This window comes from Pteropus medius, unplaced genomic scaffold, assembly GCF_902729225.1.
Source record: "Pteropus medius unplaced genomic scaffold, Ma_sr-lr_union100, whole genome shotgun sequence".
NCBI lineage: Eukaryota > Metazoa > Chordata > Mammalia > Chiroptera > Pteropodidae > Pteropus > Pteropus medius.
Genome location: NW_024349797.1, coordinates 359,735 through 384,874, shown reverse-complemented (window position 1 = coordinate 384,874; position 25,140 = coordinate 359,735). Strand labels below are relative to the sequence as shown.

Genomic DNA, 25,140 nt, shown 5'->3' with positions numbered 1-25,140 from the left:
ACAAGTGCACACACGTGTAAAATATGTTGTGAAATCAGTCTCTAGCTTTCTGAGGCTAGGTTTAACCAAACATTAAATAGAAGACTCAAGGTTCACCCCAATCAGCATAAACAAGGTAGTACAAAGAGGAAATAACATAAGATATGAAAAATTACAAGATGGTCATTAAAATTTAACACACATTTTCCTCTTGAAAATACTAGCTTTGCCTGTAAGCCCCCAAATCATAACCATGCTGTATTTCTGTAAAATCTTTTGCAAAAATAGAATACCTGTGCAGTAAAGAACTAATCTCACTAAAGATAAGTCTCTGCTCTTGGGCCCTCGAATCTCTTGGGGTGTCCTGCCTGATAACAGAGTTTTTGTTCACCTGGAGGCTTAGAGCCATGACCTCTAAAGAGCCGGAGACTAAAGCGGACTATGTGGGTGGTGAATCACATCTGACTTCACTCCAAAACAAACTCTCCACACCGAGGTTCAGGGGAGCTCCCCTGGTTGGCAACATTCCATGAATATTGTCACACACTGTTGCTGGGAGAAACAGGCATTGTCTACACAACTCCACTGGGAGAGGACAACTGGAAGCTCATTTCTTGTGTCTCTGGACCCTGTCGAATATGCCTGTTCCCTTAGCTGATTTTAATCTGTTTCCTTTCACCATATTAAATCCTAACTGTAAATGTAATGGCTTTGCTGAGTTCTGTGACTTCTTCTAGCAAATTACTGAACCTGAGGGTGACCTTGAGACCCTGAAATTGTAGTTGACTGTCACAAGTGAGGGTGGTTTTGGGACCTCCCGAATCTTGCAATACTTTTATTTAGTTTGTCTAAAGCAGTGAAAAGCAGTGGTAAACAGAAAGAGCTCAGTCAGACAAGCCTCAGTTTTAAAAATCCTTAACTCAACTTGCTAGTTAAAAGGCTTTAGGCAAGTACACTTCTGATTCTTAACTTGTTTATCTGTAACATTCCTTTAGAAAATTAGGTAAGATGCACGTTTGTGTATGTATGCATACATGTGTAAATTCCTTAGCACTGTGCCTACAACATGAGTTACAAATAGCAGCTATTAATATTAATGAACAAATGGAATAAGTTTCACTAAAGAATGAAACAGCAAGACCTTTGTAGATAAAACTATATGGAAACTAGAGAATTTAAATCACTACACACAAGCAAAGCACATGTTAAAAAAAAAGTCTCTTCTCTAAGGAGAGCCCCTGATTATTAGATCTAAATAGACATACACCCTTACCTTAACATAGTAAGTGGTGAGTACTTTCCGAAGATCAAAGACTTGAAGCATAGAAGCAGCACTATTGTCAGTGATGCTATAGCCCTCCAGAATATACTTGGTGACTATGACTTCCCAAGCTAGCCAGCGCTGGCCAAACGCAGCATTAAATGAAAGCACATGGGGAATGTGGCCAGGTTCACAACAGCAAAACCCTTCATCCTCCTCAACACCTTCAGTGATGGCCTCCACTTCTCGCTGTTGACAGTAAGTTCCTTAAAGAGAGAGAGAGAGAGAGAGACGCCACTTACAAAGGGGGGAGAAACAAATTGGAAAAATAAATGCTTTAGAGTCACAAGAAATGTAGAAAAAAGATACACATTATAGCATATGGAAGTATGTGACTGATTTGCCTTAGAATGCTCACTAACAAACTGCAGCAAGCTCCAGAAACCAAACATATTGTGCTTTCATCCCCTGCAGAAATGCAGTGTGCATTACTGCATTCAAGGTTCTAAGAATCTCTTTAATTTTGATTTATCAATTTCCAAACTTTTCAAATTTGGCTTTGCAACTGCATTCATGTCAAATGAAGACCAAATGAGTAAAGGTACATTTCATGTAGGTTTGAGTTAATTCTGAAAAAGAGTGGAATGAAAAATGAATCGTCCCAGGGCACCCAAGAGACATGCAAAACTCAAAAAGAATCTGAGCTCTGCTTACCAGTATCATGTCAGTGCTGCCAGCAGATATATTACATACATCCTGCTTATATGGCTATATAACCTGGAATAGTCCATTATAATTTAATATTAAATACATAATTACATTTTTTTCTGTTGCCAATTCCAACAATAATTGAATAAGATTATATAATTGGCATTTGAGGTTTATGTGATGATAACATTTCAAATAGATATGAACTCTGATTACTCTGCACTAGCAAACAATTCTTTGAAGTTATATTCTTTTATGCAAGATACTTATCAAACAGGCATTCTTTGCATAGTGTTACTGAAGTAAAAATACAATATCAGATTAAATATAGAATTAGACCCATGGCAATCTAGAGCTAGCAAAATATCATCAATCACATTAATGTTAATTTTTATTTTGTTCTGTAATCTTGCTTCCATTTAATTTGTAAATTCTCTATATTATGTAAGGACTATAAAGTGATTACACTTAATTTCATAAAGGCACATATTAAAGTTAATTATAATAAAAATAATTTAAGTGGGACTATACATTTTTTTTCCTTTAAAGAGAATATATACACCATGTTTAATCCATGTTTAAAACATCCATGTTTAAAACATACTGCTTAAATCCATGTTTAAAACATCCATGTTTAAAACATACTGCTTTGAGAGAAAAAGATGCCACAAAACCTAGCCCCACTTTGTGATGGTGGTGGCATAATGAAAGATAAGGCTGAGGAGGCAAGCTTGGCCAGGCTAATGATCTGGACTGGTTAGTACTCCAGAACCCTCAACAATTCTATTATTTCATTTTCTAGTTTAATTACATTGTGAACATTTCTAAAACAATGTTACAGTGGTGACAAGAAAAATCCTGTCTTGAACCTAACATTAACAGGAATGCCTGCTGTGGTTGACAGTTACATGTGATACTAACTATATATATACACAGACAATTTTTCCCCCAGAATAAAGATGTATGTAATCTTATAAAGTACTTTTCAAAGCAGTAATGGAAATGAAATTTAATCAAATGTCTTCTGGAATCTTTTGAGAGAATCATACTTTATTGTCTTTCTCCTGTGACCTATTAAAAGAAGATGAAGTCTCTTAATTTGATTCTTCTCAGTACTTAATTTCAAAAATGGAAAAATGGTTAAATTAGTGAGGGGTACTTTAAAAAAGCAGTGCTGGTTTTTGCTTACTTTGGGTTCTAAGGATTTCTGCATCTATTATCATAAGTGAATTAAACTAGTTACTTTTTGGTCAGTTTAGTCATATTTCGACATCGGTATTACACTGGTTTTGTAAAATGCCTTGAGAAATTTTCCTTCTTTATCCATGTGCTAGAACAGAGTAGAGAGGGCAGAAGAATTATTCAAGTTCTAGAAGAAACTTTATGAGCCTGGGTTTTTTAAACTGTAGCATGACATTGGATCTATTCCTCAGGTTTTATAGTTTATTACTTCATTTTATTCATTTTGTCTTCTTTCTGAGAAGTCAGTCAAAGGTTTTTAAGTGAAAGAAATAACATAATGAGAGCTATATTTTGTGTAGATCATTTTGTTAGGAGTATACAGACAAGAGATGTGGCAAGAGGGAACTGGGAGGTTTTGACACTTAGGACAAAATGAGGTCCCTGTTCAGAGTAGTAGAATACAGTGAGTAGGGCATCTGCATTAATGCAGGATACTTTTACTCCACCAAACAAATACCATAAATATTTTCTACCACAACATACCCTAGTAATACATTTTGCTTCAAAATTGAAGTCAATAATAAGCACAGGAATTGATATTAATAACTGAAAAAAGAATTTGAGACTTGGAAAGGGATTAAAGAATAAATCTATGAGGATCTATTGACAATTAGTTACATCTTTTGGGCACTTCATAGTGAATACGACTGGTAAAAATAAATAAGCAAAACTAACAATTATGAAAACTAGACATGTTAAAATTAATTTGAGTGAAAACTGAAAGAAATCCAAGTAGCATAAAATTTTGACCTATAAAGTTGACTTGGAAAACTGTAGTTGGTAGAAGTAACATTTACAATTAGAAAAAGTTAACACGGTAGAAGCCGTAATCATAAAATTTTGATAGACAAAAAACTAATTGATAACTCAAATCTTTGACATAAACTTACATGGAAAAGAATCTTGAGATTATCAGTAAAGTAAAAATGAAAATGAAATAAATATGAAGGAGTTTAACCAAGACCTACAGGAAACTGATCAAAAAAATTGTTTAAATGTCACTTGAAATTCAGCATCCACTACAAGAGACAATAAAATCAAAGGAATTAAACTGGTTTAATGGAATATACCCCAGAAAATACATCAAAATGCTGAGCAGATCCAAATGTCTGCCTGGCAAAATACTGACACTCTTGATTAATATTTTTAGGAATAGGAGGTAGACAGGACAGAGGCTAACACTGTGACAGAAAGAAAATCACCAATGATCAAGAAAACATTTGAGCAAGAGTATAATCATACCTCATGAGAGTTCTGGAATAAAGAGAAAAAGAGAAAAAGCTATGTACTTACATTATTTAATCACTCTACAAAATTAACTAATTATGTATTATATGCTAACTGCTGTAGTAGGTACTGGATAAACAATGATGAACGAAGCAGATATGATTCCTGCCCTGGAGGAGCTTATAATATACAGCAAAGATATACAAAATAGCCCTTGGGCCAAACCCAAGCCAAAGGTGGTTTTTACATTTTTTAAAGGGTTGTTTAAAAGAAAAGTCAAAGAAGAATATGCAACAGTGAATGTGCATAGGCCCCAAAGTCTACACCATTTACTATCTGGCTCTTTACAAAAAAGTTTTCCAACTCGCAGGCTATAAAATAAACTTTAAACAAATAAACACAAATAAATATAATATTACAACTATGCTAAGCACTAAGGTGGTAAAAACAGAATATATGAGAGAGAATCGTGTTGGACAGGTGGTTAGAGAAGGCTTCTCTGAGAGACTGACATTTAGACTAATACTTAAAGATAATTAAGGAATTAGCTAGATAGAAGATCAGTGGAAGGAAGGAAGATGGTTGGTACTTCCTAGGCAAGGAGAAGGGCAATAAGGAGTCCTTAATAAAGAATTTAGCACAGCTAAGGCTCTATAAGGAAGGCTACGTGGCAAGAGTGAGTGAGGAGAATGGTATAAACCGAGGCTGGAGAAACTGGCAGAGGCCAGAGCATGTGGTGTTGCAGGGCATGTCAAGGAGTTTGAATTTTATTTTAAATGCAAGAGGAAGCTACTGAAAAATCTGAGCATGGAAGGGACATTGATCAAATCTGCCTTAAAAAAATCACTATAACTGAGTGAAGAATTACAGGTACCCCTTGTTATCCAAATCTAGCACAAGTTCAGATAGTAAGAGGTATTGTGTTCTCAAACTGGTTTGATTTGAATTTTATTTGGCAAATGAGAGTCTGGATGGCAAAGGAATTAGCCAAAATTCTATTTCATTTTTTATTTTATTTTTATTTTTCAATTACAACTGACATTCAATATTTAAAATTTTATTTGAATCTACTTGGTACCAGAGAAAGTTGAGAGAGTGAAAATTTGGATCAATTTTTGATTTGGAGAATATCAACATGGTGGAATGAACAGATAATAAGAAGGACCCCTTCCAATTCAAACAACAGATAAAATAGCCTCTCCGTACACATCTGTATAAATAAAGTTAAATTAAAATTAAAAAAGCAAAGGTGAAATCTTCAGGTGCCAACAATTTAAAAAGAAGTTCAAGTCATAGCAGTGGTTAAGTGTAGTGGTGAGAGGATGCTGACTTTTGGATGAGTCTAGTTGGATTAATTTTGAACAGTAATGGGCAAGACTTTAAAAAAGATAGAATTAAGGTCCTGTGCTCCTGATGGAGAAACAGAAAGAAACCATAAGACAAGAAGAGGCCATTCTGGGAAAGTTGCGGGGGCAGGGAGAAAATGGATTACAAATGAATAACAAACAAACATTTACTGCCTTATCTGAGTGTCCCATAAGTAAAATTCATTTCCAGTGAACAGAATAACTTTAGAGAAGCACTTGGACCATTAACAAAAGATATTACATAATTTGTTATGTGATTCAACATCAGGGTGAAAATAAAGCTAGAGGTTATAGGTCTGACTGTATCGTCTTTCTAGTCAAATGCTTTCTAATTTCCTATTTCAGGTTAAAAACACACAAGGCACTTTTTAGAATAGATCAAAACAGTTTGGATGCTCTAAAAACTCTCAAGTCCAAACGTTCCCTAGCATGGAAAGATATGCATTAACAGGACTTTCTTCAATTCCTATAAAACAAGTATCTATTCATGCTCATAAGATATTCAACTTATAGCAGTCGATAACATTAAACTGATATGTTTTTGAATGCATGATTTTCTGTGTAGAAATGGCTTCATTTGTCTTATACAAAACTGTTGAGGTCTGGTGGGGGAAAAAGGAAGTAACTGCTTAATGGATGGGGGTCTTATTTTGGGGTGATAAAAATGCTTTGGAACTAGACAGTGGTGGCTGAGTAATATTGTGAATGTACTAAATACCACTATTTGCTCACTCTAAAATAGTTAATTTGATGTTATGTCAATTTCGCCTCAATTAAAAAAAAAACTGTTGAGGAAAAAGGCATGTTATCTATAAGAAAGTAACTTGGTTAGCTACTCTTTGTCTCACACACAAACACGACATTCTATTCTGCCAGCTATCTAAAAGATACACGCATTGGTCACAAAAAGAGACTCTCAAGAGAAAAAGCACCGATCAACAAAAATTCAATGACATCAGGTAAACGAGCCAATTATATACTAATGATACTATTTTTACACATATAGTATTGTATAGTATATCATAAAAATGATTCTTTGAATGTAAAATTTTAGGGAAAAAATCTAGTACTCTTCAACAACTTTTCTCATTCAACAATTCCAAAGACTAAGGATCAAATTTTATGATAACGTTTGATTTGAGATGTCACAGGAGTACGTTCTAGAAACAAAAGGTGAATGTCTTACCTCGGAATTCAAGTCCCCGCAGCTGAAAAGTGACCAGCCCATTGCCGATCTCTATAAGGTGTACTAATGCGTTGAGATAGTCAGAGGCAAGAATGAAACAGTCCCCTGTACTGTAGTTTCCCCACCGTCCTAGGAGCAAATCACCACAGAGACTGTGTTGTAGTGATCTGGTTAAATGTTCATAAAAGATGGAATTCAGATTGTTGTCATCTGATCCTACAAGAAGAAATTTTTTTAAATGTTAAATTGTATCCTATTCTCTTTATATTGACAAACAAGATTGTTAAAAATATTATAACTAATTTCCACTTAGGTTAGTATCTACAATTTTTGAGATGGAAAATAATATTTAGACCCTTACGATTTCTACGTAAAAATGAAACACAAGGTAATGGAAAAGGTTTAAGAATTTAGTTAGAAGTCACAGGACCTCTCTGAATCTCTGGTTCTTAATCATAAAATGCGGCAATTGGATTAGATGAAATCTAAGGTCTTTTTCACATTTTATATAGTCCATGATCTTTTCTATCACTACTCAATGAACTATGCCTTATAATTAAAACCATGCAGGAAAACGAAAAAAGATAAAAGAAATTCAGAACTAGAACAAAAAGACATACTGATAAAGTGTGTAAAGTAATACAAAATTTGAACAAACAAGGCAATCCAAAACAAAGAGAAGTTGGTCATTCAAAAAAAAAAAAAAAAAACATTAAGAGGGTTAAAACTAACTTACTAAACTGTATATAAAGAAACAGCAGCAAAGAATCTACAAAATTATTACAGTCACCCTTTAAGAAAAAATTAGGATAAAACATTACCCGATAAATGAAACAACCATCTTCAGAAGTAACTCATGCAGAGCAATAACCTGTCAATGAGTACTCTAAGTATTGTACTAGAGAATGGCAAAATATACAAAGCTTAATAATTATTTTAAACTCAGCCTAACTAAATAATAGAATAATGAAAGGAGAACTGTAGACTCTAACTTCAAGAAAATGGTCCTGTCTAATGTTATGTCTGCCCATTACAAAGTGTGCATATTAATTTGGGACATGACCTTTTTGATACGCAGGATGGTATCATCAGCATCATAACCTTTATGAGGACACACTAGAGCTGAGATGGTTGTTTCATTTACCAGAACATGATAATGCAGTAATTAATATTAAGTAACTAGTCCTTTTTAATCCAATTTTATAATTATGAATCAATCTGATTATTGTAATTTAGTTTCTCAAGTAGAGCATTTGAAGGAATCTGTGAGTCAAATGAATAAAAATATTCTAGTTTATGTGAGAGTAACATTTCTTTTAGTAAATAAATATACTGGAATTCTGGTTGATACATTAATCTCTTATGACTGGGGCGGTGATATTCACCCTCTCTGTGTCAGATTACTAATAGATGGGCCGACAAAAGGATGTTTCCCAAACAACAAAACTAAGAACCAGACTTAAATAATGGTAACATCACCAAAATGCTACCCACTGAAGCCCTATGTTGAGTGGCTATTTGGCCCCCCTACATGACATCTCTATATATCATAAACTAAATGAAATTAATATTTACCTAAATATTCAGGGAACAGGGGAGGCAACATATTAATTAAACACATATTTGTTGGATTGCATACTCTTCAATATACATAACAGTTTTATGTTAACGGTGTTCTACTTTTTAACCTATGTAAGTACAATTTCTGAATGGCATTTTTTATTCCTATCAGCATTCTTAAAACACATTTTATAAAAGATGGGTATATAAATTGTAGAAACTAATTTACATATATTTTGCTAAAGTAAAACAAAATAAAGCAAAGGATATTTGGTTTTAAAAAAAATACCATTTGGAACCCACAGAAGATTCTAAACAAGCTGGCAGTAAAGTACTGTATACATATGTAACAAATTCCTACGATTTGCTTCTTTACTCACAAATAGAGCTATTACCTGGATTTCTATCAAGCTGGGAAGCCAATCTGGTATTAGAATGGTCCACTCGTTTTGTGCTAAAGGTGGCAAAATAAAACATTTTAGTAACCTTTTTCATATTTAAAAAATGCTTAATATCTAAAAGGGAGAAAACTATAAATACAAATGAAATACATATGATCACTTTATGAATATCTCTGAGAAGAATCTATGAATAGCGTATAGATAAAACTCTGCAGTGGCACCTTAGGGGTAAGGCTTTTTACTCTCCCACACCCATCATTCATAAGCACAGCAGTTATTTCCTAACTAGTGTTTCACTGAACAGTGTGTAGAGACATTAATAAGTTTAATGTAAAAAAATGGATCAGGATGAAAAAAATTCATACTGTATACAGTTCTTAAAAATACGCAGTACACAAACATTCTTTCCAAGCATAGCTATTAATTTCCAGTGGCACAGTACTCTTTGCAACGGCGATTTTCCCAAAACGTAGTCCACAGAGCCTGAAGTATGGGACTCAAGACTCTCTCAGGGAGTTTTCCAGGTCAAAACTATTTTCATAACACTGAGCTGTTATTTGCTTTTTTCTACTGTGTTGACAATTGCACTAATGGTGCAAAAGCAATGGTGGGTATTGACTGATGGTGCTTTAACATGAATGAAGGCAGGGACACCAAACTGCCACACATCCAAGAGGCGAAAACAATAAATAAAAATTCAAGTTTCACTTTAAAATGTCCTTAATGAAGCAATAAAAATACTAATTTTATTAAACTACAAACCCTCAGTATAGGCCTTTTTAATCTTCTGTGTGGCAAAATACACATAAAGCAATTCTACTCTATTCTTAAGCAGGATCATCGTCTCAAGGAAAAGCTTTATGCAACTGTTTGATTTACAAGCTACACTAGCTACTTTTTTTTTTTCCCACAGAATACCAGTTTTACTTGAATGGCTGATAGATAAGCTATGATTATTCAAACTTGAGTATTTGACAAACATTTCTCAAAAATGAAGAAAGTAAGTTTGTCATTTCAAGGAAAACAACTAATAATGGTATCTGTTGCCAATAGTAAAATTTGTGTTTTCAAGCAAAAATTAGAAGTTTGGAAAATTTATATCCATCATCATGAGCTTGATAGCTTCCCAATACTCAGTTTTCTTTTGAACTTGGTGGTGATATGAATGAATACACTTTAAAAAATATTTTATAATGAAATGTGCCAAAATTTGGAAGATCTACATTACTCAGTGAACCAATATTTTCTAAATGACTGATTATGCATGGGTAAAAGATCCATCCAAAGCATAAGACATATCAGTAGATTTTGATGTAACACAGTTCCAGATACTAATGGACATGGTTTTAGATTCTTTAGGAAATAACCATTTGTTGACTTTTAGTGAACAATCAAAGAAGAATATACACGATTGTCTAAAAGGCTATTAAAATACTTTCTTTTATAAACTATGTCTGTTTAAAGACAGAGTTTCTTCATATACTTCAACCAAAACAACATATTGCAACAACTGATCAAATGAATGCAGAAGTGGACATGAGAATCTAGCTGTCTTTTATGAAGCTAGATATTAAAGAGATTTATAAAATAATGACACTATTCTGATTTTTTTTGATAGGATGGAAAATATAGTTATTTTCATTACAAAAATGTTATTTTTGTTAACACGTAATGGGTTTATTACTTTAAAATTGATTAATAAACACTTAAAATTTTTGAGTTTTGATTTCTAATACAGTAAATATTGGTAGATAAAACCTATATTAACAAAAACTCTTTGGAGACTTCAATAACTGTTAAGATTGTATAAAGTTCTGAAACCAAAAAGTTTAAAAACGGCTGCCCAGAAGTTGGCCCAGAAGAATAGGAGATAACACTAAAATTCACCAAAAAAGGAAATACCATGTGTAGTTTGACAAAAGACCAGAGTAAAAGTTTCAAATCCACAAGCCAGTTTGCCGTTTAAAAGGTGAGACTACCATTTTCACCTATTATGTATCAATGTGTCAAAGTATAAAGAAAAAAACAGTCATGGAAATAGCCAATAGGATTATAAATTAGTACAAGCTCTTTTTGAATCAATATGTTAATACATGTAAAAACCTTTTAAAATGTTTAAGCTCTATAACTCAGTAAGTCCCCTTTTAGATATTCTTTCTTCAAGTAAAAGAAATTTGGAAAGATTATATACAAGCATAGTTAGTATTAGGCATCAGATTAAACAGCCTAAGGAACCAAGCCTAAATGAAGAAAACACTTTATGTACAAAGATGGTTACTGAAAACTTATCCTCATGAAAAACCAGAAATAACCTATAAAAAATTTACCTCTAGAAACAGCTGTTTCTAAGACAACTGCGAGATAACTATGACTGTTATAATGATGTAACATTGTATAGCATAAACTTTCAGAGTATTATTGAAAACAATTCTAAGAAATGGCACTAAAAGAAAAAAGAGAAAAATGAGAATATCCAACTAGAATTATGTTTTAAAAAATCTTATAAATACAATAAAAGGTAGAGAAATAAAGAGTATTACACTGATTCTTCTTATTTTATATAATTTTGAAACTGAGTATTTATAAAATTTTAGCAAAATTTTTTAACACAAAAAACTGTTAACTCTGGATTACTTATAATAATGCTGTTGATAGTTTTTCCTAATTAAAGAAAGATAAGAATTGGCTTTCAAATATTTTATTTTACTCACTTATAGTCTCTCTCCCAGAATTTCACAGGTCGAACATATGAAGTGATGAATATTGCACTTCCCAGAAAGGGGTTTAGTGGCGTAGAAAAGAAGGCTGATACAACAGCCTGAACAAACAACATGGCTGAATCTATGGAAAAACTGGTTAAGGACCTTAACATTCAACTGAGCACACACATGCACACTAACGGGCACGCTCCACACACACACACACACACACACACACACACACACAAATACATCTCACAAACACATTGCAATTACAGAAACTAGAAAAATAAGGTTCATCAGAGAAATACAGAAAAAGGGTGCCACTGGACAGTATAATGGGGTAGAAGTGAAAAGACATAGCTAGAAAGTACAGCCTGGCATGAGGCTTTGAAGGGAGCTAAATAAATATTTGCTAACATGTATCTGATAAAAGTCCATATATCACTTTTGGGAAGAGATGCTTGGATTTAATTTTCCAGAAGATAAAACTACAATTTACAGATACAAAAAGTCTGCATTTCAACATGTACATGGTCATTAACTTTTACTTAGAAAGTATTTTTAAGAAATAATGACGATAGATTTTGGACATAAAGTTTAATAACAATTTAAAATTTTACTTAATTATAAAAATTAGTTTTACTTAATTATAAAACTTATACTTTTCTCATGTTCAGATGATTTGTAGGCCACAGATGTTAATACAAGTTAAACAATCAAAATGAGTAGAGGTGTGGACTCAAAGGACTGAGAACATTTGAAAATTTATCACGTAATAACCTATATTCTATGCCTGTGAAAGGTTATGCCTATAAACCAACATTCTTATCAAGGATATGACTGCCCTTTCTTATAAAACTTTTATTAGAAGGATACGGGGCACTGCAAAGGGCTGAGCAAAAGCATGGAAAGCAGAACCCCATGTAATTTGCCATGGGGCAATGTAGGTATACACAAACTGCAATTTATAAAGGAGTTCCCAAAGCTGTAGGAGGAAAAAAAAAAATCAGTAAAAATCTTATCAGATATTTGAAAAGAAAAATGAAAGACCTTTAAAATGTATTTTCTATCTAATGGGGAAATGGCACTGAAATTATTTGCCATTTGCATGAAAGGAAAAGACATATCAACTGCCAAAACACAATATATTTTTAAGGAAAGACAGCTAGCTGATTTATAGATTGGTTTCTTCTGTTTAAAAAATTCTATTGGTTATGTTACCAGTACAAGCAAAACAAAGAAAGGTAGGAAATCTAGATGTCTGTAAAGCTTAATATACATTATTTTGATTCTAAGATATTTCCCTCAAATTTCTGTGCTTTGGAAACTGAGTTAAATGCAATGTCAAGAGGAATTTGAAAGCAGCCAGGGAGGGCTAACGTTGCAATATAGTTGTCACTCCCTGGTTGCCTAAAAATTTAGTAGTGTATATTAGGCATCTGTTCATAATCTCAATTGTTATTGTCAATGGAAACAAAATACACTTTTAAATCTTATTTAAATTAGGATCTGTTCTGTTGAATATGTCTTCAACACTGAAACAGAATTGTTGAATTTGCCCAACTGCCTCTGCATACCAGGCAGTGCAAGGTCCAATTCTCAAAACAGATCACGGAATCTTCAAAGCAAGACATTCTGACTAATTAGGTGCCATGATTCATGTTCTAAACACCTCATATTTAAATCACTTGGCTGATTTACAATTAACCTGCTTAACTTCCTATTTAAAACAGAAGTCACAACTTCAATCAATTAGAAAATGCAGATGAACTCCTGCATTCTTTGTTATGACTCAGAATTATGCTGGCAATCCTCATAATCATGTGATCAGGATGACAGGAAGTAAAAGCAGGATGTATATTATCAAGATGCCATTATGACTGCTTAAAAGCAGTGATCCAAAAAACTTCAGTCTAAATGTGGAACAGATTGTACTCAAATTTTACTGTAATATTGAAGAACGAATAATATATAATTACATAGGTAAGTAGTTAGTGGGTAAACATTTTTATATACACTGAGTAATTTTTTCTTAAAAGGTTATTAAATCAATGGTGTATCTTACAATGGTATCTTAAAAAATCTAAAGAGATCCCTTGACTATTACTTCCTGATTATCACTGTTAAGTTCTATCAAGTAACCATATAAAATGCAAACTCCTTAAGGCAGAGCTTTCTCTGATTTGTTCAGCGATGTAGCCTAAGCATCTCACACAGTTCTGGAATGTTTGCTCTCAAAAACAGTTTGCTGAACAAATGAAAGCATTAAATAAAAAATCCAAATTAATTTGAGGAAAGTGTAGTGACTCGAGGATTTAGTTTATATTTTATTGCAACTTTCACTTTTTTCCAACCAGTATAATAAGATGTAATTTCCAATCTAGATATTTAAGTTTGTAAGACACCACATGCTTCTCTAGAAACAATTTTCTGATAAACTTTCCAGTTTTCTCCTTTGGTTAACCATGCTCATTAGAAGAAGAAATAAATGATAAAAATGCATACAAATTAGAGGTTAGACAAATATAATATTCTAATACTTCAGAGGTTATTTTTCACAATATTTAGCACAATATTTTGAAATTGACCATCACTAAAATCTTGCTCAGATTAATGGTTTTCCATTGGTTTCCATCCTAGGTCAGATCTCTATAACATCTAAATTACTGTCACAATCTCTTAAACTGTTCTTCATACCTTTAGGTTCTCTCTTCCCCAATTCATCCCAAATGTGGCTGACCAGGCTAACTTTCCTAAAATTGGGCTTTCATTGTATTTTGTAGCTGCTCATATGCTTCAGCTCTGTTACCTATCAAATGGGATAATATATGTCAAAGTCCTTTGTATGTGGCCAGTGTTAACATGAAATCTAAACTCTATTTTAATTTACAAATAATCTGCACAACCTATTTCATTTAGAAAGGTAGTGTGGTTCAGCAAAAAAGATTCTTGGGATGGAAGGCAGATGACCCAGATTTCACCATCAAACTAACTTCTAACTGCTCCCACATGTCTTTGCTTTCCTTCGTCTCTTATCATCTTCGATCAGCTACCAGGTTATTTCCTCCCTTGGTCTATCCGCCAGCAGATAGCCCAGTTCTAGTACCATGTCTATTTCTAAAATTATTCAAAACCGCAACCCCTTTCTAAAGATCCTATATATTTAAAAATATGTACATTTAGTGTTTCTCAAATTTTTCCATATAACTTAATCTTATTATCTTCTTAGCTATAGCAAGAAATATGTCTTTTATGGATCACAGTCACTAGCATTGTTCAGGGGTTCTAATATGCTCCTAAATAACTAGTTGAGTGAAAAAAAATTACTTAAAAGAAAATAAAGCAAATGAAATGCAAAGATAATCCTCACTAAATAGTATATTACTTAAGGAGATACTTTTTATAGAGAGGGACATTACTTTCAGTGATAAATTACCTTGTTGAAGAGTATGGACATGAAGAAGAGATCCAATAGCATGGTCTCTGAAAAAGCTTCATAGTCAATTTTGAAAAAGAGCACAGTAAAGATGACTGTGACATACTGATATGTAGGGCTACTAAAAGAGGATCGTAGCAACTTCAGTCCAGCAATGGTGATCATTAAAGCACCTAATCTATAATAAAAAGAAAGTACAACTCATCAACCAATGACTGAAAACTTTAGAAACTATACTAACTTTAGAAAAATCACCATTTCATTTACTAAGTTTATAATATGTATATATATTAAATTTAAATTTTTAAAAATGATTTATATAGCTAAGTAAATCACATCGTATTATAAACTATAATATTCCCTTTTAATAATATGCATTATGATTCTTATCTTTTATATAAATGAGCATATTTACAAAATAAGTTAACAGTATTGTAATTTTGACATTTGATTCTCCAGTTTCTCAGTATTTCTATTGCTTTAACATTAATATCATTTAGCACATAAAAAACATGTCCCCAGTCTAGTGGGTAAGCCTATATGATGATTATATCTGGTTTGGTTTATACAGTACATAAGAATAACCATTTCCCAAATTTACCATCTAAGATTAACCCTATTTAATAAGTGTCCTGTCATAAAATATGAATTGACAATGAGATGTCTGGAGTAGTGAAATGCAGGAGTAGAAAAAGATGTTAAGAAAAGGGGAGTCAAAATTTCACCTGAATTTCTTTATCTCACAGTGCCTTGGAGGTAAGAGACACTCAAAGCTTGTTACTTGATGAATAACTTAAGGCACTGCTTATGACTGCTCCCAACAGTCAAACTTAGATTACAGGAGAATTATACTTACTCTGTATCCAGTTTTTTTGGACTAGCAATTGTCTCTGCACTGCTACTAAGTTCATTGAGAACAATCAATGGATAGATGATATTCTTCTCCACAAAAAGAAGCCACACATGAAGTTTCTCAAACCACATCATAGTGGCAGCATCTAACAAGGAAATATAAGTCAAGAATACCATGTCATTTAATGTATAAAATAGTTTGGCAATGCAATGAAAAAGGAAAATCTTACAACTCAAATTCAGCTCTACAATAAATACATAATGTAAGAAATCCATTACTTCGATCAATTGTTAACTTTTGTGATTTCTGAGACATATCCAACTTTGCAACTTAGATTGACTTAAATGTAGATGAATTTCATTTTAAACTTTAATTCTTAAAACCTCAGTTTTTAAGCATAACTTTTTCTCACATGCCTGTATCTCTTATAGAAAAGGTTACTGAAGATTATTAGACTGTCGCTTGCCCAAAAAAAGAAATAAGGTTTTAAAAATTAAAGTCTTAAGAAGAATTGGTTTGCCTACATATGGCAAGGAAAATTGAGGAAAAGGTTAGGGACTGGAAAGAGGTCACAAACATAGACAAAAGGATTCAGCAATGAGGTCTGTGAAGAACAATTTAAGTTTTATTCTGTGGAAAACTGGTATTGTAGTACTGATACTTATACTTCAGCTAAAATTAAAACATCTTGCAAAAGGTTTGACTCACTGCAGCTTCAAACCTAAGTATAAGAAATACAAGCCAAAGTGTTAATTGATGATACTTATTTATCAGCTTTTGACAGAGTAAAAGAAAAAATCCATGGTATTAAAAAGAAGGTGATAATAAAATACTTACTTCGAACTTCGTATTGATTATACTCCACTGTCTTCAGCAGAGGGTGAGAGAAACAGTGCCACGGGAGCTGTTTTCTAACTTGAGGCAGCACGTAATGGGTTACAAAACCCACGAAGCCGACCAATGTATACAATACATACTTGAGAGCAGGCTAAAAGAAAAATAGAGAAAATTACGTGATTTTGAGACCCATAGGAAAACATCTAATTTGTCAGTTCAATTTTCCATGATTATGAAGAAGAGCAAAGTCAATTTTAGAATCAAAGAATTAGAACATCTGTCTACAGTTAACATTTCTACATTATGTAGTTTTTCTGATTAAGTCAGCTATGAAAGTTAGTGATTGTTCATGCATTATAGATATTTAAAAATGTGTTTACTACTTTCTTTGGTGTCTCACACTATCATATAATGAGAGGCAGGCCTGAGATATATTGCATGCTACTGTAAAAATGTTCTATGTGACTTGCAGAGCAATGTATTAAATTATTTTAACTTGTAGAGATAAAGGACATGAGCTAAATAAAACTTGAGTCTGAGTGAAGAGCATATTAAGACAAGAAAAAGAAAGTTTTTTTTTCCACAAAAGAAAATATTGAGTACTTTCTGTGTGCTCACTAAATGCGTTAAAAAAGTGATCTTTTTTCATGCCTTCACATAGTATATATCATTAGAAGAGAGTTTTATGTATGATTAAATTCACAAAAGAGGAAAAATCAAGTACCATCACTTCAAATATTCAAATTAAAAGTCATATATTCAGAAACTCTGGACACAGAGAGGCTCCCATCTGAGCCCTGAAGCCCCCCACTGGGCCTGACTTGGCTTGTGAGTGTTCAGGAATTAATAGTTCAAATTGGAAGAGAAGAAAAACAGGGAAAAATGTTAAATAAAATTAAATAATAGAATCTTTACTTCTGGCCAAATGTAATAATAGGGATTCACTCTTCCATAAGAAACAACCAAAACAGAATAAAATATGTGAACCATAAGGAAATGAATAGTGAACCCTGAGAGAGAAAAAACAGATGAGGTCAGTGTTAGGACTGCCCCAGTTTACTGCCTTGAGAGAGTTTCCAGGCTGCAGTGCAGGGAGGGAACCCACACGAGCCTGGACCCCCTGAGTTGGGAGCCTAGAGAGACAAAGGCAGCCAGAGTTCACCAGAGTAGACAGCACAGCAAAGAGAAAACTGCACAGAAAGCAAAATCTGAAGATCTGCAGAGGGTTCCCCTTAGGTATTCAGGAGAATTCGCACAGTGTGTAAGGAAACTACACGAGACCAGGAAAAGAACTACAAGAAAGGATTAGAGAAGACAGTATCCGGCCCTCACAGAGGGTTAGGAATAGTGCCTGTTCCCACAGCCAGACTGGAAAAACTCAAGATTCACAGGGCACTGGCTAGAGTACTCAAAAGGTGTTGCCTCGGTAGGGGGAATATTGCCCCTACACTAAAAACAGCCCTGGCTTCATCTAACAAATAAATCTTAAAAGGAAGACTGAAAAGATCAAACTATTAACAAGTAACTTAACAGTGCTGAAAACTAAATTCAAGAATATTTCTAGAAATATAAAAATATCTAATACCCAACAAGGTAAAATTTATAATGCTTGGAATCCAATCAAAAATTACCAACATGCAAAGAATCAGAAAACTATCACCCATGAAGGGAAAAAAAAAAAAACCAACTAATCAAAACCAGCCCACAAGTGACAGAAGAATTAAGAGATAAGGACATTAAGAAAGTTAGAACTGAATTCTATACATTCAAAAAGTTAAGAGGCATGGGAGATAAAAAAAAAAGACTTAAACTTAAGATGAAAATTATAAATTCTGAGATGAAAAATACAATGGATGGGATTAATAGCAGATTATACATTATAGAAGGTTAGTGAACTTGAGGACACAGCAATGGAAAGCATTCAAAGTTAAATACACATACAAAAAGAATTAAAATAAAAAGAGCATCAGTGAACTATGGGACAGCTTCAAGAAGCCTAAGATATATGTAACTGGATGGAGTCCATGTATGTGGGGTGGGGGTAACAGAGCAGAAGAACAGAAAAAACATGTGAAGTAATAAAGGACAAAATTTTTCGAATTTGATGAAAATCAGACCAGAGAGTCAATGTAACTGAAGTACAAAAACATGAAGAAAACTATGCAAAGGCACATCATAATCAAACTGACATCATGTGGAAACAGGGATCTGCACAACAGAACGAAGAGCACTGAGAATAGTGATTACATGGCCTGCAGATAAGCAGGGCTGTACTGAGGAACAAAACCTGAGGGGCCTCACTAACACCTGGACCTGATTTAGATAATGAGGTTCTAGGCTTCCAGCTGTACTGGAATGAGACTTTGAGGAGTTCATGTATTTCAACATTATGGACAAACATTCAAATCAGAAATCAGTCCAAACAAAGTTATTTTCTCTCAACCAAAAGAACTAAAGGATTCCTTACCTGCAATACTGTGAACACTGTGCTTACGTGAATAGCAAAATACAGCACACCAATCACAATGCATACCACTAGGTCAGACTGTAAACGTTCACTCTGTGAAACAAAACAGAATCATCAAACAATGACACAAAATTTAAAAAATATATTTCCTTTATTCCCAGCTGGAAAAGTTTAAGAAAGAAATTTTCACTGATCCTATTTTTAGGACTTCTAGGTATTTCTTACACATGGTAATCAGGTACAAGTCTTAGTTTCTTCTTCGATTTCCTCATATCTCAGTTTGACACTGCAATACCAAGAAAACCAAACTAATGAATCTAGTGCCACATACAATATAAGATATCGTAACAAAGTCTTTTATAATGAAGCTGTGTTATTTTCCCTCCCACTGGCCTGTAAGTTTAACATTATGGAAAAAGGAAATGAGGTGCTTAAGTTCTGTATCATTCATAAGGCATATCTTTTTGGATAACAAACTTATATTTTCATTGGTCTTTCGAAATGTTGAAACTGCATGCATATGTCCTATTTTACTTACTAGATTTTGGTTCTTTTAGTGGTTGTAGTGAAAACCAGAAACCTCTTGATATCTTTGGTTGTTGACTAACCCACAGATTTATACTTTAAGCTAGTTTTAGAAGTATCCTACTACATTTCACATGAAATATCATGGAAACTAAAGTCATAAAAATTCTTTAAATTATATTTTGAGGCAGTTTTGTACTTCTCTAAGGTTTTCTAAAGACTACGTGAACAGCTCAAGTTCACAGAAGGTAAATATTGCATCTAATTCAAGACCTATATAAGTTCAGTCTTCAACATATGAAAATAAGTTTAATAACTTAGAAGAATTTTATTTTATTCTATAAAGCATATGAATCTACAGAATTCATTTTTCAAATAATCACTAAAAAAATGCAGGCAACATTAAAATTCACTAAACTTAAAAAATTTTAAATGACCACATTTACTTAAGTATATTAAATTACCACAGGTTATCATTCTCTCCTTTAACTAGGAATCTCTCTCTCTCTCTTTCTCTCTCTCTCTCCAGACTACCCTTGAGAAATAAAACACACTAAAAGGCTAGCAGATGACTTACAAGGATACAGTTTTTATCAAGAGGAAAAATGTTAGGCAGACAGGTAGACATGAGCAACAGGGGAATGAAGGGCCAACCCAGAGACCTCCCTTAGGACCTCTCTGAAACACCTTTTTCACAGTTAAAGATTACTATTACATCCTGAAATATAAGGAAGTAGAAACCACAAAACTAACCACTGGTTTAGTCTGGCGACAAGCATCTGCGCATATACTGTTTGTTAGTACATGTACTGACATTTCTTTACCAAAGACTCATTATAGCAGCATTATAATATCATACATATGCCCAGAAGTTCATGAATTTAATTATAAGAGATTGAATTCTGGGTAATCACATACCAGTAAACAAGGGGTTATATACAGCAGGGTGTCAATCAAAATGACCTCACATGCCAATCATCTAGCACCAGCCCTGTAACCACCCTTCAGAGACACAATATAAGGTACACTCCCAGAACCCTGCCGGGCTACAGCAATTTCTGGCATAGCCCATTTCTCTCTTGAAACCTATTTTAACAAATCTCACTTTTCTTAAATTTCTCTGACCTATAATTGTTTACCACATTGACAGAAAGAACCGAACCCCCTTGACATTCCCAGTGCACTGGGAATGTTAACAAAAATAACAACTACGGCCATGCCACCCTGAACAAGCCTGATCCTGTCTGATCTTGGAAGCTAAGCAAGGTCAGGCCTGGTTAGTACTGGGATGGGAGACCATGTAGGAAGACCAGGTGCAATAGGCGTTATTTAAAAATAAATAGATAAATAAATAAAGTAATACTCATCTTTCAAGTTCCAGTTTAAATTGAATAAAATTGAGAATTCTATAAACAATGAAATTACTTAATTTTACCTGATTTAAAAATGAATGTTCGACATACTGTTTTATGCAGAAACCAAGTCTGAGGAATGAGCATTGCTTATGTTAAAATTTTAAATAAAAGCAATCGACAATGTACAATACATAACTACATACAGTTATTATATATAGCTATACATTTCATCCAATTATTAAATTCCTTCAAAAAATGTTCATTATATAACATGATGAACTGTCTAAAATATAAGTCTTTTAAGTATTTTAAAAAGCTTAAACTTACAACAGAATTTCTAAGTTTTTCAGGCAGTGGATCTTTTACTTCAGACAGAGGGTCTTCTGGATTTTTCTCTTCTGTTTTTGGAAAAATCTTGGACTGCACCAAAGAGCTTTATATTTTTAAAATGGAGAAAATAATTAATAAAAAAATACATATCTAATCTGAAAACTAGTATTTCAAATGGCAAAGTTTACGATAAAAAACTAAATTATCTAAGTATACTTAATCATTAACAAATGATAAATTCTGAAAAGTTTAAGATGTCATCAAATAAGCATATAGTAAGAATGTTTATTAAACATAGCTTTAATATTTAGCAGAGAAAAAATTAACAAATACTTTCAGCTAATGTGATTAAAACGACCCAAATTTAATCTATTTTGAAACCCAATATAGATTAAGTCAATAGCATTTTCATATGCCATTGGGAAAACATCCCTTGGAAGTTAAATTTGAAAGAAATGTCAACTTATTTAAATTTCTTTAATTCAATAACAACTTTCACTTACAAAAGTACAGATGGATCACTGCTTTGTCGGCTGAGATGGTAGGATACTGCAACTAACAAACCACAAAAAACGGAGAAAAGTACTGGAATATGTTGACCATCCCAAGAATCCTGTTGGAGGGAAAAAAAGTATGACAGAACAATATTCTTCTAATTTATAATCATATAATCCTTGGATGTCGGAATTTTGGAGAAAGATAACTAAATTCAATAAAAACTTTTTAGCCCTATTATTAACTGCTTTTTATTCCAGATAAATTTAGATTACTTTTTGATGAGCTAGACTCTAGCTTCTAGATCATCTTCAGATTTCTTTTGATTACTAAAGCTCTATTTATACACAAGGAATAATAAATACATTTGCTACTGATGCATGCTGCTGCCAATTTCTTTCAGATTTAAAGAGTAAGCTTACAGTAAAATATGTTCTCTCTTTTGAAAAATAAAATAACTTGGTAAATTTTTTGATTTTCTATATAATAATGGAGTAGGAAAAGACAACACACGATACAAGACATTAAGCAAAATAAAATGTTAACATTTTGGTGTGCTACTTTTTTGATGCCTGTGTTATTCACTTAATATGCATGCCATTCTATCTTCTATAGTATTGAGCAGGCATTCAGTGTTTCCTGAATGAATGAACTGCATATTCTCAGAAATAAATAATACAAAGGCTAGCTTCAAAGGCCAACCAAATATGTGGAAATGGCATTTCCCAGTGTCTTATCTTCACCCATTTCTCTTGTCAACCCACATTAGCAGTCTTTTTCTTGTTCTTCATTTTTGTTGATGAATTCCAAATCTATTAATCACTACCTCAAACCTCTCTAAATACAACTTCCTACTATGCATCTCTGGGTACCCCACAAATGTCAACAAATAAATGTGTCCAAAAGTACACAATCACATTCCTTACTAAACACAAAATTTCCAATTTTGTACATTAATGTTCACTATCTAACCAGTTGTACAAACTTGACTCTAACCAGAAGTCATCTTGAAGCCTATTCTGGCTCTTTTCTCTTTATTTAGAGTTCCCAAATATATTCACTAAATCCAATTTTAATTAAGTCCCTCATAATTTCAAGATTGCAGCACAACAGTCTTCCTACTTCTGATCCTTCCTGCTTGTATTTCCATTTCCTTCACTCTGAGGGCCAAGTAATCTTTCTAAAATGCAATGCTGATCATTTCCTTGCCATACCTCAAATATTTTGAGTCTTCCATCTCCACCCCAACATATTCAGGATATAAGACAATTTTGATAGAAAGTAATTTTGATAATGATAAAAAACAAAATATTTTATAATCCAGCCTCTGCCTACCTTTCCAGCCTGACTGAAATCCATCTTTCCACATGTACCCAAACCTCTAGCAATTCCAAATTACCTGCTGCTTCCTACACACAACACACTTTCTTTACAACTTCCTGGCTCTTCTTCCCTTGTTTTAATTAACTAATTCCTATTTGTCCTTCAAATTTTGGTTAAAAAGCTACCACTTGGAAAATTATCATTAATCCTGTTAGGCTGAATAAGGTAATAATTTCACTGGTATATAACCAGTTCAAAATCTTCATCACCCTCTAGCAAAAGGGTTGTTTGACTTGTTAATCACAGTGGTACGTAAGCTAATCAAAATCAGGAAATAAATGGTGTTTAGCACAGTACTGGGTACACAGTAAGCAATCTATAAATGCTACTGAATAAATGAAACAAGGAAGGATGCTATGAGTCACTTTTCACATCCTTTCAACCCTATCACTCGCTGTCTTTCATTAATCATAAAAAATAATACCACCAGGGGTTAATGGTTGTTTACGAGAAATTTAAATTTCACTTGTTCAATTTGGTGACACTTTTTTTAAATGGAGCTAATAAGTGTAAATATATATGCCTTACTGTTAAAATATAAAGCTGAAACCTACTGGATTTCATTAACCAATGTCACCATAAAAAATAAAATAAAAATATAAAATTATAAAAAAAAATAAAATGGAGCTAATAAGGCTCATCCAGATCCTTCTAAACCATTAATAATGACATTCAGGTCTTTGCTGAGGGTCACACTGAGCTACGAGTTGCTTCAGGGGCATCTTTAGGAGTCAGCAACAGGGCAGAAGACATCAAGTCCAAAATCAAGAATTATCAGACTGCTCCTTTTGACAGCTGCTTCCCCAACCAGAACCAGACAGGAACTGTTGGTAGAACTACCTGGACTTCCACTGCTGTGAGAAGGCAATGACCAATAAAGGGGATGATGTCTCCGTGTGTGAAGGGTACTGGCGTGCGTACAAGTCCCTCTGCCCCATATCCTGGGTATCAGCTTGGGATGACCACCAGGCAGAAGGCACATTTCCTGGAAAGATCTGAACTGGCTCCACTGCCCCCTCTCCTCTGTTTTCCATCCCTCTCTCAGGAAGGTGAGGGTGGACCTGGGTACATCCCACCCTGGGGTCCTGAATCATGGCTTAACTAATAATACATACTTGTTGGAAAAGTGAAAAAGAAAATAATGACATTTAATTTTAGTGCACTAATTTTTACTAGAATCGTTTTTTCCCCCCTAAAAAATATGGAATGCTTCACAAATTTGCATGTCATCCTTGCACAGGGCCACACTAATTTTCTCTGTGTTGTTCCAATTTTAGTATATGTGTTGTTGAAGCGAACACTAGAATGTATCTTAAATTGCAGTCTTTGAACTTTACTTTTATAAGTTTTAAAAAGTATTGATATGAACAGTAGGCATATATATTCTTAACTAGAAATCTAAAATTAATTTCATATTCTGTTATTACTATGTCCACCCCTATCCCACCTCTAGGCTGTTATTACTATGTCCAGCCTAATTTGTTTCTAATATTAACCTCTGATTATTTTATGGAAAAGGATTTTCTTTTTATAATGGTTAACTATGAAATTACTTTCCAATTAAAAGTAAAGAGCATGAGAATAATGTTCAACATAAAAGGATCGTGGAAATTCAAGGTAAAGTGACCAGGGAAGGGGGAAAAATTATCAGTCAATTTAAAACAATCCTCATATAGAAAAACAGCCCTAAAGACAAAACATAACGTACTGCTCACCTTTAAAGCGCCATAACACAATCCATACAGTAAGGCTACTGCTACAATGCTACAGATAAAACTGTAGAGTGCTGCAAGCAAGCTTGTAGTGGCTGGGCAGGAAAAGAAAAA

The 25,140-nt window shown here is 33.4% G+C and overlaps 1 protein-coding gene, 1 non-coding gene and 2 pseudogenes across 7 annotated transcripts in view; 2 read left to right on the top strand and 2 right to left on the bottom strand.

Moving 5' to 3' along the window:
- The window catches only part of PCNX1 (pecanex 1), a 133,855-nt gene that overhangs the window by 20,616 nt on the left and 88,099 nt on the right, over positions 1-25,140 (bottom strand). For all 6 annotated transcript variants that reach the window (XM_039883672.1, XM_039883674.1, XM_039883673.1 and 3 more), the window contains 12 exons: positions 25,030-25,121; positions 21,940-22,049; positions 21,434-21,539; positions 19,227-19,319; positions 16,760-16,910; positions 15,926-16,067; positions 15,070-15,247; positions 12,510-12,618; positions 11,643-11,772; positions 8,926-8,984; positions 6,971-7,186; positions 1,253-1,506 (listed from right to left, as the gene is read on the bottom strand). In XM_039883672.1, the coding sequence (XP_039739606.1) occupies positions 1,253-1,506; positions 6,971-7,186; positions 8,926-8,984; positions 11,643-11,772; positions 12,510-12,618; positions 15,070-15,247; positions 15,926-16,067; positions 16,760-16,910; positions 19,227-19,319; positions 21,434-21,539; positions 21,940-22,049; positions 25,030-25,121 (1,640 nt within the window). The remainder of the gene's footprint in view (positions 1-1,252; positions 1,507-6,970; positions 7,187-8,925; positions 8,985-11,642; positions 11,773-12,509; positions 12,619-15,069; positions 15,248-15,925; positions 16,068-16,759; positions 16,911-19,226; positions 19,320-21,433; positions 21,540-21,939; positions 22,050-25,029; positions 25,122-25,140) is intronic.
- LOC120619948 (uncharacterized) lies at positions 20,958-21,076 on the top strand (annotated as a pseudogene).
- On the top strand, positions 22,788-24,313 carry LOC120619744 (cytochrome c oxidase subunit 6B1-like; annotated as a pseudogene).
- Positions 24,510-24,615, bottom strand: LOC120619972 (U6 spliceosomal RNA). Its single transcript, XR_005657693.1, has one exon. It is a non-coding gene; the product is annotated as a U6 spliceosomal RNA (small nuclear RNA).